The sequence below is a fragment of the Acinonyx jubatus genome, chromosome B3, assembly GCF_027475565.1.
Source record: "Acinonyx jubatus isolate Ajub_Pintada_27869175 chromosome B3, VMU_Ajub_asm_v1.0, whole genome shotgun sequence".
In the NCBI taxonomy this organism is placed as follows: domain Eukaryota; kingdom Metazoa; phylum Chordata; class Mammalia; order Carnivora; family Felidae; genus Acinonyx; species Acinonyx jubatus.
This window is the reverse complement of record NC_069386.1, coordinates 82,998,788-83,013,198: the sequence shown is the minus strand read 5'-3', so window position 1 is coordinate 83,013,198 and position 14,411 is coordinate 82,998,788. Positions and strand designations below refer to the sequence as shown.

General features: G+C 41.2%; 1 protein-coding gene across 1 annotated transcript in view; it reads right to left on the bottom strand.

Annotated features, from left to right (window-relative positions):
- PSMA6 (proteasome 20S subunit alpha 6) overlaps positions 1 to 9,379 on the bottom strand; it is a 30,033-nt gene extending 20,654 nt beyond the window's left edge. Inside the window, exon 1 of the mRNA XM_027065589.2 lies at positions 9,240 to 9,379. Within this exon, the coding sequence (XP_026921390.1) occupies positions 9,240 to 9,258 (19 nt within the window). The 5' untranslated portion in view covers positions 9,259 to 9,379. The remainder of the gene's footprint in view (positions 1 to 9,239) is intronic.
- Positions 9,380 to 14,411: the final 5,032 nt, after the last annotated feature.

Here is a 14,411-nt window from a genome sequence, read left to right as displayed (position 1 = left end):
GAATGAATCCCTTACAGCATCGGGGTTAGGAGTACATCCTTTTCTATTTAAATATGGATTTAAATGCCATTTGTGGCAGTTACTAGATATGTGACCTTATGCAAACTCTCTAAGTCTGGATTCCCTTATCTATTAATTTTGGATAAGATCCACTTTATTGGAGGCTGTTGTGAGGATTAAATGAGAAGGCAAGTGAAGAACTAAATAAAGTACCTAGCAGGTGACTGGGCGCATTAAACAGTTTATGTTATTGTTGCTTTCCTGTCTGGTCAGTTACCAAATCCTGTTGATTATTCCTATGGGATAGGATATGTCTGCTTTTCATACCACTGCCATGCAGTGATGGGATATTTAAAATCACAGACACTGGAAGCCATTAGAATGTCACATGTTCAAAGAAATCCTCATCCCTTCTTGAGGTTACATTTAAGCTGGGCCCTGAAAGAGGCATTGGATTTCAGATGGTATATACATTTTAGTACTCAACCTGGAAAGAATCAACCTCATTTTCCACACAAACACAAACTGAAAGCTACAATTAGAACATTAGACTCCCTTAGGGCAGTGGGCACATTTATTTTGCTCCCCAGTGTATCCTCAATGGCAAACCATGTCTAGCATGAAGTAAGCACTCAGATCATTCAATGGATATGCATGCTCACTATCTGAGTTTTCTGTTATGTTTGTTTTTCCTAATTTGGAGAGAGTTGTGAATAAATGAGAAATCCAAATTTCAAAAACCTAAAAGGTCAGAGATTTTATATTAGAATTTGAGATTTTTTTCCCCATACACAAATGAATTCCTCTGGGAAATCTTTCTGAAAGACAAACCCCTCGCTGATTCCACTACTAAGGGAAATCCCCTGGAAGCAGACTGAGTATGTGCCACTGGGTGCCAAGCAGCAGCCAAACTACTCACCCAGGTGGACTTCCCCCTTGGGTTAGGGAGCTTTCACCAAAGTCGTCAATACTCTTGTAGCTTTAACACAGGCCTATGGGGGCAGACTTGCTGTGTCTGTGTGGAAAATTTGATCTTCCTCTCTGTGGGGCCACCAAGTTAGACTTTTTGAAATGACTTTCTGGTTTTTTGAAAAATTTTAGAGATGACTTGACATCTTGTGAGTCTTGGAAAATCTCCTGGGGGCCTCCATTTGGCAAGGCCCACATTCTCCCCTGGGGGTGGAGGTAGGTGGAAGGTTGGGGTTACCCACAAGGCAAAGGTAAAAAGTGGCAGCGTAGATTCCCAGTGACTGCAGACATGCTGAATCACGTGGTGTTTAAAGGCAAGATAAGAATTTAGCCCTTAGCTTACAGTGAGCCCAGGGAATATAAAAATGGAGCTTATCTGTGTTTCCATGTGATATTAGCAGATGTTGAAACACAATGCCCTGTGAGTTAGCCATCAACACTGGTAACAGTATTTTAGGAGAGTGAGGATTTCTTGATGTTAAGGGACCCCAAAGGTCAACTGGAGCCAGGACAGAGCTCAGGATGTAGCAGCTTGGGTGGACAGTAGGAGGGAGGTAGACCTCTGCCCAGCTCCCTGGCCAGACTTCCCAGTCAGGTGCTTCTCAGGGGACTGAGGGCAGGGACCTGGCTCTATTTGTATGTTTCCCTATTTGTATCGTTCTCACAGCAATGTCAGTCCTACAGCTCTTCCTCCAGTAGCTATGGTTGGCTGCCTGGGAGTTGTCATTCTGGCTGAGTCTCTGGGAAGGAGAAAAGTGATGTCTCTGTACTCTAGTTCTATATAATTTATGGGCAGAAAAGGACAAATGCACCAAATGTGGGGGAAGTGTGCTTCTGTGACTTACATGAAGCACTTGATTATGCCTTTACTTGAAAGTCCTTCAAATCCTTTACGTGACCAGATTCCAATAAAGCAACACTCCCCTGCCCCCTTGTCCGTAACATCTTGTGTGGTTCTCTCATCCTCCAATACCAATGGTGGGTACGAGATGATGTCTGTCAACAGAGCAGTCACACAACTGTCATTTCCATTCTGCTCCATCCTTTCCTTACCAGTCCATATAATTCTGTGCCTGGATTCTATTAGTCATCGCCAATATTGAGAATGTTGTCCTTTGCTATGAAAGGGAATAAACTTGCATCAGCCTAACCCAAAGGACATTTAACTAAAACTATCCAGGAATCCCCCACCTTCCCTTATATAGAGCCAAAACTTTTTTTTTCTTTTTTAGAGCCAAAACCTTTAGCTTTCAGTTTACCCTTGATTTTTAGCTATAACAACGTCAGTATTATCCTCTTACAACTTTTGACGTTTCTCTTGCTTTCTCAAACCCTCCTTAAGTGAAGATGCAGTGCTCGACTGATCTCTTGTTTCTGGAAGCCAAAGGTCTTGAGAAACACTTGAGAGTTCTCATGGGTCTCCCCAGAATACTGGAAGAAGCAATGGAAGACCCCAGCTGTCTTGGGCTTAACCGTTGGTGGTTTTTAACATACAACTTCCCCTTAGGCATGATAACACAGGAAGCCCTGCATAGCTTAAGAGAACAGCAAATGTTCCAGTGAAAAATCTGAAGGGGAAGGGAGGGGCCTGAGTCTCGAACATGGTCAGGCTCTGAGTGTCAGAAGCGCTGAATTACAATCTGAGCCTTGCCACAGACTACCTGATGACCATGACCTCGGTTTCTTAAACAGGCAAGCATGCTGTACCCACCTTAAAGGCACAAAGAAAAAAATATTAACCACTACTGTGAAAATAAGTCACATACTAATAGACTTGAACTCAGCTTCTCTCTTTGTAAAGGGGAGCCACTGGTGAATAAAGGACTGGATTGTTGGCTATTTTGCTTTGATCTCACCCTAGTACAGAAGGAAACCAAGTACTGCACCAACCTGCACTGCACTCTGCTATTGTTCAGAAGTGAAAGTCTATTTTCTTAACTTGGAGAGCAGCCAGTTCTTACCCACCCTGTCCCACACACATGCAGCCTCACCCACGGCTGTGGACAGGGGGTGGGAACTGTAAGCATCAATCAGTTCATTGATAAGATTTTCATACCTATCATCTTGAGGTCTTTAGGAATGTTATTTAACTTCATTCGCTCTGCTCGCCACCCTCACCCTTACCCCCATTCCAGCCCCCTAATCAGGTGGGGAAAGGGAGGTACAGAAGTTCGCCAGCACCAAGAGACCGAATTAAGGACAGAGAGGAAATAAGACTCAGCAGCCTTCCCTTTAGCCTAGAGACACTTCCTCTTCCTTGAGGTTTCCTAATTGGCTTCCTCTAATTCCTATTTTCTTACCACAAAATTAAGTCATCTCTGATGCTCAGAATCAGCCAGCCTCTCTTGGGGTAGTAACAGGGGAGACAGCAAATGAATGAGGTTTCTGATCATTATAACCAATATTTTCAGTCACTAATTTAGGAACTAGTTTTGAGAAGCCAGTTATTGATGGGAAAGTAAGAGAATGCTCCAGTCTTACTTTCTCCTTGCTTTGAAACGATTGATGGACCTGAGTTGAGATCCCCAAATTTCACCCCAAATGCATTTTGTCCACAGTGGTCAAACAAAGGCAACTTTGGAAAATCAACCAATAACAGATCTAAAACATTTCCAAGAGTAAAAATTCTGGAATGAGGTCTTACAGGTGTACAGCAAATTTTATTCCAGTTATCACAGTGCATGTACATAATGATGCCTAATACATCATACTGAATTCATATAAGACACAGGGGGCTTACATGGTAATGATTATAGAGGGTGGCAGTGAGAAGTTAATATTTCTTGAGGATCAAAGGATCAGACACCAAAGACTATGTTCTTGAGTTAGCCAGCTCACACACAAAATACCATGGAGCAAGAGGGGAATTCACTCAAAGGAGAAGTGGGAATTGGAGATAAAAATCAGGAAGATATTTTCAAACAACTTCTCCAAAGTCATTCAACAAACATGTATTGAGCCCCTTCTATGAGTAAGAAGCTGGGCTGGCTGCTCTGGGAGGCACAGAGATGAACCAGACAAGGGCCCCACCAGAACCAGAGTTCAGTGGGGAAGATGAAACATGACTAAAAGCAACACTAACAGTTCGTGATACATAAGGTAGACTCCAACAGAGCACTGTAAATGGCAAATTACCTTGGGCCATAGGGAATGTACGCTTCCTGTTGTAAGAAGTATATGTGAGCTTAGCATAGGAAGACAAGAAATCCTCCAGGTGTGTTAGTTGTTGGAAGCAATGTCAATCAGTGGCACCAAGATGTAACATGGAGTGGGAGTGACACGAAGAGAGAAGCAGAGAAGGGAAAAAAAGCCTGTGCTTAGGACATGGCAATGGCGTAGCTTGACTAGGACTCACAAATTTTCTAGATTAGGACACAAATGCAAGGAAGAGGCCTTGAATGCCTAAGCTAAGGAACTTAGGCTCTGGTTGGAAGGCAATGGGGAGACATTTAATATTTTTGCTTTAAAAAAAAATTTTTTTTTTTTTAGTGTTTATTTTTGAGAGGGAGGGACAGAGTGTGAGTGATGGAGGGGCAGAGAGAGGGAGACCCAGAATTCAAAGCAGGATCCAGGCTCTGAGCTGTCAGCACAGAGCCTGACACAGGGCTCGAACTCACGAGCTGTGAGATCATGACCTGAGCCGAAGTCAGACGCTTAACCAATGGAGCTACCCAGGTGCACCAATATTTAATGTTTTGGACTAAGGGAAGCAGCATAATTAGAACTATGCCCTGGGAATATAAAGCTAGTGGCATTGTTTATGATGAACTATATATAGATGGGGATATCAATCAGGAGGCTATTGTGAATAGTCCAAGTGAATGTTTCTGAAGGCCTGAACTGGGGTGGTAGTAATGGTTATGAAAGGGAAAGAATATTTACAAGAGATTTTTAAATAGCTGTCCCCCTATTGTTAAAAGTAATATACTATTCAAAGCAGTGCTATTTGTAATAGGCAAAAACTGGAAGCATTTAAATGCCCATGAATGGTACAATCAATAGTTGTGGTGTTCACACTATACAACATTGTACAACAATAAAAATGACTGAAATACAGTTACATGCAACAATATGGATGAACTTCACATAATGTTGAAGAAGCCAGCCACAAAAGAGCACCTCCTGAAGATTCCATTTATATAAAGTATAAAAACAGGCAGAATGAATCTATACTGTTAGAATAGGTAGTGTTTAAGTTTGCGGGGGCAAGAAATGATGGAAGCAGGCATCTGCGTTCTGCTAACAGAATCTGATGAACAGATTGTGATAAAACTCCAATTTGATTTTTCCTTTCCCACCCTTTCTTCAATCTTTCTTTCCTCTACACGAAAACCTGGCAGGTCCCATTACTTTGCTGTTCCTCAGACCATATGCAGTTCCATGGTCACTTTAAGTAATAAATGAAGTCTCAATTCAGAAATCAGAATATCCAGTTCTAGAACAATAAAAATTCCAAACAGCACTGCATCATTTCTAATCTGCCAGCTTAAATTGGTTTCAGATTAAAGCCTCCCAGCGGAAAGGGATTGGGAACGTGGTTGGCTTTTCTGGTTCAGTCACTCCTGGTTCAATTCTGCCCCCAGCCAAGGTGGAGGATGGACAGTGGAGGGCTAGGATGGGAGGGTAGGTAAGAATGAATGGTTAATATTTTCTAGGCCTAGCAGCTACTTAAAGCTGGTGCTTCTGGTGAGCCTGGTTAAAGCTGATGCTTCTTCTCTTGACCACTCTTCTAGGGCCGTATATCTTTATGTGTAGGTGGCTACTTGCAGCAACTTCTTCAACCCTCTGGGCATCCAGAAGTTCCTCTCCAGCCCAAGACAACCCAACCCCAACACATCGGGCTCCCATCTGGCCCTTGGGAAACCTTTCAAGGCAGTGGCCTTGACTCAAGGGAGCCTCTGACTCCCTTTCCAATACTGCTTTTTGGCCCTTCTGTCATCTTCTATATTTGCAGACACACTCAGGCCCCATCCCCAAAGGCTTCAGCTTTCTCAGGCACCAGAACTCTGGGTCACCCATACTGTAGGAGGCTCTCCAAGTCCTCCTGCTGAAGCATCTTTCTTGGGATCCTGGGGGCAGAGGACACAACTCAGAGCCTGGCAATGGCTCTCTAAAGAAACTTCTTCATCTTTTTCTTTCCTCTGACTCTTTTATATATTTGGCCTGGCTAAGAGGCCAGAGGTTGTGAGTCAGATTCTTCTTTATTCTTTTTGTAAAATCTGTGTATGTACCTCACATTCATCTGGGAATCTTAGTATGTACTGTACTTGTGCCTCAGTGGAATACAGCACATATATTGTAACAATTTCAGGCTATGCAGGAGATGAAAAGAAGAAAGTAAAAATCATCCACAGTTCTAACACCCAGAGATACCTATTAATATTTTGGAATCAATACAATGTTACTTCTTTTTTTTTTTAATTTTAAAAAGACTTTATGTTTTTAAGTAATGTTTTATCCTACATGGGGCTTGAACTCATAACCTTGAGACCAAAGGTTGCATGCTCTACCGACTGAGCCAGGCAGGCAGCACAATGAAATGTTATTTAAGATACATTTCTCCAGGTATCTCTTTCCTTCCCTCCTATTTAAAAAATGGGATCATATTAGACATACCATTTTGTAGATGCTTTTCATTTAATCCATGCCAACACACAGAGTTTCATTTTAGTCACTGTAACATTAAAAACTACATTTACTTTTTTATTCCCTTGTTTTGAGCACTTAGTTATTTCCAATTTTATTATTATCATCAGTAACACTATTATGAACATCTTCAGGTACAAAGCTTTACAAAAGAACTTTTTTTTTTGAAAGACAGTCAAGAGTCGACTAGCCTGCAACAGACATTTTGAAGGTATAAATCAACACAATTTGCTAATTGAGTAGGTATGCGAGTAAGGGGAAAGGAACAAGAAAAAATAACAAAGTAAGGCAGGAAGTTGCTTTGGGTGAAGATGAGTGGTTCCCACAGTGGTTCAGTTTGTAGGTCCTCAGGCCACCCAGGTAGAGATACTCAGCAGCAAATGTGGAATTAGAAAGAAACCAGGGGTAGAGATGGCGCCTACCTTTGAGATGTTTGTCTATTATACTAACTCTAGCAAGGCATGGTTTATGTCAGGCTACAAGCCTAAAGGTATTTGCAGTTAGCTGCGAAAAGAGCCAGTGGAAAGGGATTAACTGAAGAGAACAAGGTCTCAAGCCACCAAGAAGGGACAGAATGGAGGCAAGTAGAAAAAGTAACCTAGAAAAGAAAAGGGAGAAAAGTTCAGGATGGGAAAGTTACTGGAAAGGACAAAAATTGCTGAAGAGGCTTCAGCAGATTGCAGATGGCTTGTAGATCTTAGTTAAGTCATCTGCTGACAGTGAGAATAGTGAGGTTATGACTCAGGACTCAGACTCATGAGTGTTGTTGTATTATTATTTTAAAATAAGCTTGAGCTCACTTGAAGCTACTCACGATACTACTCAAAATATGGTCTGTAGCATTGCATCACTTGGTACACCAGACGTTAAATCAGAATCTGCATTTTAAACAAGATTCCAGATGATTCTATGTCTATTAAAGTTTGAGAAGTACTGCTGTAGCCCATCTTCTCAATTAACAGAAAAGGGAATGGAGGTTTTAGGAGATAAGCCATTTTTCAAGTTAATATTGCAAAGGGTGAGAGAGCTCCTTCAGGAAATTAATGGGAATTCAGTTAAAGATGAAAACAAGGATCTTCAAATGAGAGTGAAGTTCCAGCTGTATAATTTCACGACTTTTCTAGCAATACTTGTGTGTAGGAATGGAGGAAGTGGAATGGTTTGGGGCTGTCCAAAATTAGGTTTAGGTAAGATGCTGCAGGAGGTGAAAGGAACAAAAGAAGGCAAGCAAAGGCAGATGGGGATGGACAATAGAGGCCTTTAGGTAAGGAAGGGATGGGCCAAAGAATACACCATGGAACTGGTAGTTGGGATGAAGGAGTGGGGTTGGTAAAGAGGTTGTGGTCAAAATGAAGAACTTAAAAGTTTGAAATCCTGAAGGTAGAACACCTTTTTTTTTTTTTGGTTTACTTATTTATTTTGAGAGAGAGAAACAGAGAGCAGGTGGGGGTTGAGGAGGGGAAGGGACAGAGAGAGAATCCCAAGTAAGTTCCAATCAGCACAGGGTTCTATGAAGGGCAGGACTTGATCTCACAACCTGTGAGATCTGGACCTGAGCCCAAACGGAGAGTCAGTGCTTAACTGACTGAGCCACCTAGGCACCCCTGGAACACTTTTAAGGGGGCTGAAAATGACCAGGTTTAAGAGGTTAAGAAACAAGACCAACATATGAGTGGTGTTAGATCTCTGGGGATAATGGCAGTGGACCAGAATAAAAAATCTGGTGACATTTATAAAGCACAAACTGTTCAATACTGATTGCCTCACATAAACTTCCCTTGGTGGGTCAACGAACAAAAAGAGCCATGTGATTTGCTTTAAAAGATAAAAAGCCCTTGTTATCTGTGTAAAGCAGCAATCCTTCCTGAGACTTTCTCTTCAAAAACTTGGTCTGACTAGAGTTTATTTCTTTAGCAGTTGGACATCAGAGGGCCTAACTTGGAAAAGATCCATTTCTTCAAAGATCTGACTACTCCTGCCACAGAATAAGACTAAATGCCAAAGGACATGACCCTTAATTTGAATCAATAGATACTATCAGAGTGACAGCTTCCTGGAACACAAATTTCCTTCTGAACACAAGGAAGCCTTGAGTAGTATATGAGTATACAGCTCTGCAAGTAGTAGTTTATGGTATACAACAGCCCTAGCTTAACTTGGCTGGCTCTCTTTATAAATTTACATTATTATGATTAGAGTATACGAAGAAGAAATGGTAGAAGACCATACAAACGTTTTCATTTTCTCTCAGGTGAACAAAAAGTTACAAAAGAGTTTACAGAGAATTGATCCTTTAAAAAAATCATATGTATGTAATAGACATATCTACGTATGTATAAAAACTTAGTAGCAACAGACAGCCCAGCTTTGGAGCAAGGGATAGAAAAAAAATGCAGCTGTGGATTCTAGGACAAGGTCACTGAAATGAGGAAAATAGAATAATATATTTTTAAAGACTTAGGAATAGGTGCACCTAGCTGGCTCAGTACAGCGTGTGGCTTGATCTCAGGGTTGTGAGTTTGAGCCTCACACTGGGAGTAGAGATCACTTAAAAAAATAAATAAACTTACAAAAAAAAAAAAAGACTTAGTAATTCAGTACATCTTAAGCAACAGGGGACTTACCTTTGGGAAGACCTGCCATGACCACTTCCAAAGGAACCTATTTCATGGAAGTGGAGGCCCATTCTCTTCTCCCAGGCCAGGACACCACTCTGCCCCGGACAGCCCAAGGAACAGCAGAATTGTGAGAGAATTCCACTGGCACCTGTCAGAACCCGGACATTCTCTGTTCTGATGTGGTCATAGAAAGCAAAAGAAATCTGTTCAATTTTAAAGGTTTCTATGTGAACTAAGCTTGATACCAAGTAATGTTCTAGTCTAGCTGAGAGTGATAGGGCAATCTGACCCAGTCTCTTCAAAAATGAATTTATGTCTCTACCATAGTAGAAATTTAAGTCCCTAGCAGTCATTTTTCCAGCATTTGCTTTTTGTGCTGGATTTTAATTAACACCAAAGAGATGGTGGGGTAATCATTTTAATGTGGTTGAAATTTCCATCACATTTCTTGTCAGAAACTACCAAAACCCCTTCATATGACACTGTTATTTACAATAAGTTATCGTGGTTACCTTAATAACCTAATCCATTTGATAATAGTGAACGGAGAGGACTCTGTACAAACTATTTTTGGCTGCCATCAATGACTACTAGATAATTGTCTTCCTGTTTATTTCAATTCCGGGTTGAAAGCAAGTTGTGTATGTAGGGTCTCTGGAAGTATCCGTCGGACTGAATATTGCCAACAAAGAACAAATCTCGGAAGACAGAGCTTCCCTAGAAGTATTTTTCAGTGGCAGAGCTTCAGGGAATTTTGAAACATCAAATGAAATAGACATGACAAGAGAAAATTAAAGACTATCTCTCCAGATTTACTGCATTTACTCATTGGTGTTCCCATCTCTTATATTTTTTCATCTCACTGCTTTCTATGGCTTTTTCTAAGTAGTTCTCTAAATGGAAGTCCCTTTGCTTATAGAGTGTACATTCAAACAGATTTGTTATTAGCTGGGACCAGCAGGGAAAAGCTGGTCTTCTTGCCTTTCTTTCCTCTCTCAGGTGCCTTTTACTCACCTCCTTTCTTCTCCTTGTTTCCCTCCTGCCTCCTGTAAGACTACTGGGCTGTTAGATGCTTCATTCCCCACTACCACTCACCCTCCCATGTATGTCTCACCTAGGGTTGTCAGATGTACTAAATATAGGGTGCCCTGTTAAATGTGAACTTCAGATAGGCAATATTTTTAGTATGAGTCTGTCCCGGCAATACTTGAGACATATTTACACTAAAAAAATGTAAATGCAAATTTAACTCCTAGTCCTATATTTTAGTTGAGAACCCTACTCATTGTGGGCTATAGGGGGCACTAACAGCTGCCTGGTCTCTCTTACTGAGAACTCTATTTGCTGAAAGAATACCTAAATCAAAATAGCACCATTTCAGGGTGCCTGGGTGGCTCAGTTAGTTAAGCATCCGATGTCTGATTTTGGCCCAGTCCACGATTTCACGGGCTGAGCTCCTCGCTGATGGCGCGGAGCCTGCTTGGGATTCTCTCTCTCCATCTGTCTACCTTTCCCCTGCTCATGTGCTGTCTCTCTCACTTTCTCAAAATAAATGGGGTGGCTGGGTGGCTCTGTCAGTTAAGTGTCCAATTCTTGGTTTCAGCTTAGGTCATGATGTCACAACTTGTGAGTTCAAGCCCCGTGTCAGGCTCTGCACTAATGGCACGGAGCCTGCTTAGGTTTCTCTGTCTCCCTCTCTCTCTGCCCCTCCCCTGCTCACACTCTGTCTCAAATATAAATAAATAAACATTAGAAAAAATAGGGGCACCTGGGTGGCTTAGTCGGTTAAGCGTCTGACTTTGGTTCAGGTCATGATCTCACGGTTCATGGGTTTGAGCCCTGTGTCAGGTTCTGTGCTGACAGCTCAGAGCTTGAAGCCTGCTTTGGATTCCGTGTCTCCCTCTCTCTCTGCCCCTCCCCTGCTCATGCTCTGCCTCTGTCTCTCAAAAATTAAAAAAAAAAAAAACAAAAAAACAAAAAAAAACATTTAAAAGAAAAAAGAAATATCACCATATCTTCACAATGGTCTATGTTGCTATACTCCCAGTCATTCCCACAAGGGCTCCCTTAGGTGTTTTTCACTCTAGGAATTCCAAATTACTGAAGGACAGCTGAAATACCAGATCTGGACTCCATTTAGCTTTGCCCTCAATTACCCTGATAATACTAATTTTTAGCAAATGAGTATAAGACTCACCATGATGGACAGAATTCAGGTGCCCATATAACACACTCTTCCTTTCCATTCCTGCTTTAGAATGAAGTTATTAGGGAAAAAGAAATCCAACGTGAACATATATGATGTATTTTATAATACATCAGGACAATTTTTCAAAAAATGATAAACCTGCTACAGGACCAAAGAGCAAGTAATTATATTTAAATGCAAACTTGAAGACACAAATTAATGTGAAGAACAAGACACCTGAGGTGAGGTAGTGTCAATGTAGTCCTGAGAGAATAATTAACTCAGGCTTCCCCTTTGAGATCTTCTCTTTATTCAGTCCGAGAACAGCAGGAGGCAAAGAGAGTATAAATTCAGGAGCATTTCTGAGGGAAACACAAAGCACTTTAGAAGATTGATTGATTGATCGATTGATTTAGAGAGAACATGAGCAGGGGAGAGGCAGAGAGAGAGAGAGAGAGAGAGAGAGAGAATCCCAAGCAGGCTCCATGCTGTCAGCACGGTGCCCCACCTGGGGCTTGACCTCATGATCCTGGGATCATGACGTGAGTCAAAATGAAGAGTCGTACACTTAATTGACTGAGCCACCCAGGTGCCCCTGGAGGTATTTTTCAGTGGCAGAGTTAATGTTCTTTCAAAGCCTTCATTTGCCCTTTCAAAGCCTTCATTTGTTCATAGCTGACTTAAAAGACACTATTAATCCAGAAAATAACTTTTTTTTTGAATTTATTGTTTTTAATTTACTTTGAGAGAGAGAGCAAGCAAGGTAGGGGCAGAGAGAGGGGGACAGAATCCCAAGCAGGCTCTGCACTGGTAGTTGGGCTGGGACTCATGAACCGTGAGATCATGACCTGAGCTGAAATCAAGAGTCTGATGCTTAACTGCTTCACCACTTCACGAACTGAGCCACTGAGGCCCCCTTGAGCATAACTTAAAAGAATTCCTCTTCCCATTGTCTCAGACTTTGCTTAACTGGTAGCTTTTTTTCTTTTTCACTCAGAATACAAAAGGGCAGCCTAAGTGTTTGGTACCAGCTCCCTTCCTTCAGAAGATCCCTGCACTCCTCAGTGTCCTGTGTCAGTGTCATTTACGCTAAGCAGACCTAGAATTCCCTTACTCCTGGACAAAGAACAGATGCACCTCAACTCAAGCAGAAATTAGGATTTTTTAAATTATTTATTTATTTATTTTAGTAATGTCTATACCCAGCGTGGGGCTTCAACTCACAACCCTGGGATTAAGAGTCACATGTTCTTCAGACTGAGCCAGAGTTGTATTTTTTAATGGTATTAAAGAGTTCAAAAATAATGTAATTTCCCTGACACAATTTTGTACACTGAAGAGCCATTCTACAAATGTGGACCCTTTAAAGAGGTACTCCCTTGTTTCTTTGCTCTCATTCTTCCCCCTTTCTCTTATGTGGCTAAGTCCCTCAGTCTAAATACTGGATGCCCTATGATTCAGTCTGTTTGAGTTTTTATGAACTACCCTAACCTAAATCACAGTGTAGAGAAGGAAGATTATTTGGCTGGGAATCAGGGAAGGTGGGTTACAGTTGAAATGTCTCCACGAACTAGCTATGGGATCCACAGAAGCCATTTCATCTTTCAGGGTCTGTCCCTCCTCTATAAAATGCTACTGCTGGACTTTCTGTTCTTCAAGGTTCACTCAAAGTTCTGGGATTCCTTTTGTATTCTCCCCCATCTCCATGTGCTCCTTGTGAGGTATTTGTGTTAGGCTGTCAGATAAGCTTATTTAACAAACACATTTCTCTTTTTTAAAAATTTTCCAAAAACTAGGATAGTTACTTTAAAAAAATGTAACTCACTGAAAACACAGTTTTCTGTCTGTAGTTTATGAAATTTAGAAAATAAGCAGATTGGATGTAGGAGAATTTTCTGATCTTCAATATTTTCAAATTATTGCACACTTTTCTGGAAAGCTATTTTTTCCAGGCACGCAGCAGAGTAGGATCCAGTAAATGGATAAGGGGATGAAACATTCCCCTCCTGTGTTTTTCCTGAATAGTCTCTCTGTGCATAATACACACCCTACTTATATCTGTGTATATGGCTTTATGTAAGTGAGGTAATTATTTATTTCATGTAAATAATTATCTTAAAAAGTTTTTTAATACTTATTTTTGAGAGAGAGACAGAACACGAATGGGGCAGGGGCAGGGAGAGGGAGACACAGAATCTGAAGCAGGCACCAGGCTCCGAGCTTGTCAGCACAGAGCCTGATGCGGGGCTCGAACTCACGAACTGTGAGATCATGACCTGAGCTGAAGTCAGACATTTAACTGACTGAGCCATCCAGGAGCCCCAATAACTATCTTTTTAAGGTTAATGTTTTTTGAGCTACATTGTTGTAAAGGCATCCATTTTAAGTAGTGTGATAAATCGACCAGTATACACATACACCTAAGTTAGCATCACCCAGATCAATATAGAGGGAACTTTATATCACCTTCCAGAAAGGTCTTTGTGCTCTTGCCTCAGGCAACTACTATTGTGATTTTTATCACCATAGACTGGGTTTGCCTGTTCTTTTTTTTTTTTTTTAAGTTTATTTATTATTTATTTTTGAGAGAGAGAGTGCACAAATGAGGGAGGAGCAGAGAGAGAAACAGAGAGAATCCTATAGAGGTTCTGCACTGTCAGCACAGAGCCCGATGTGGGGCTCAAACTCACGAACTGTGAGATCATGAGCCAAAATCCAGAGTCAGATGCTTAACTGACTGGGCCACCCAGGTGCCCCCGGTTTTGCCTATTCTTGAGTATTAAATCATACAGCATGTATAAATAAAGAAAAAACATAAAGTATTGTGGACATGAATATTTCCAGCTAAAATTAAGGCCCAGTGAGGTATAGGCAGGCTGGCAAGGAAGTAAAAGAGAGGCAAACATGAAAAGTTAATCACTTTGTTAAACTAAGTCAAACTTGATTAAATGAAAAAAATCTGTATCCTTTAAAAAGCCCTCATATTCTGA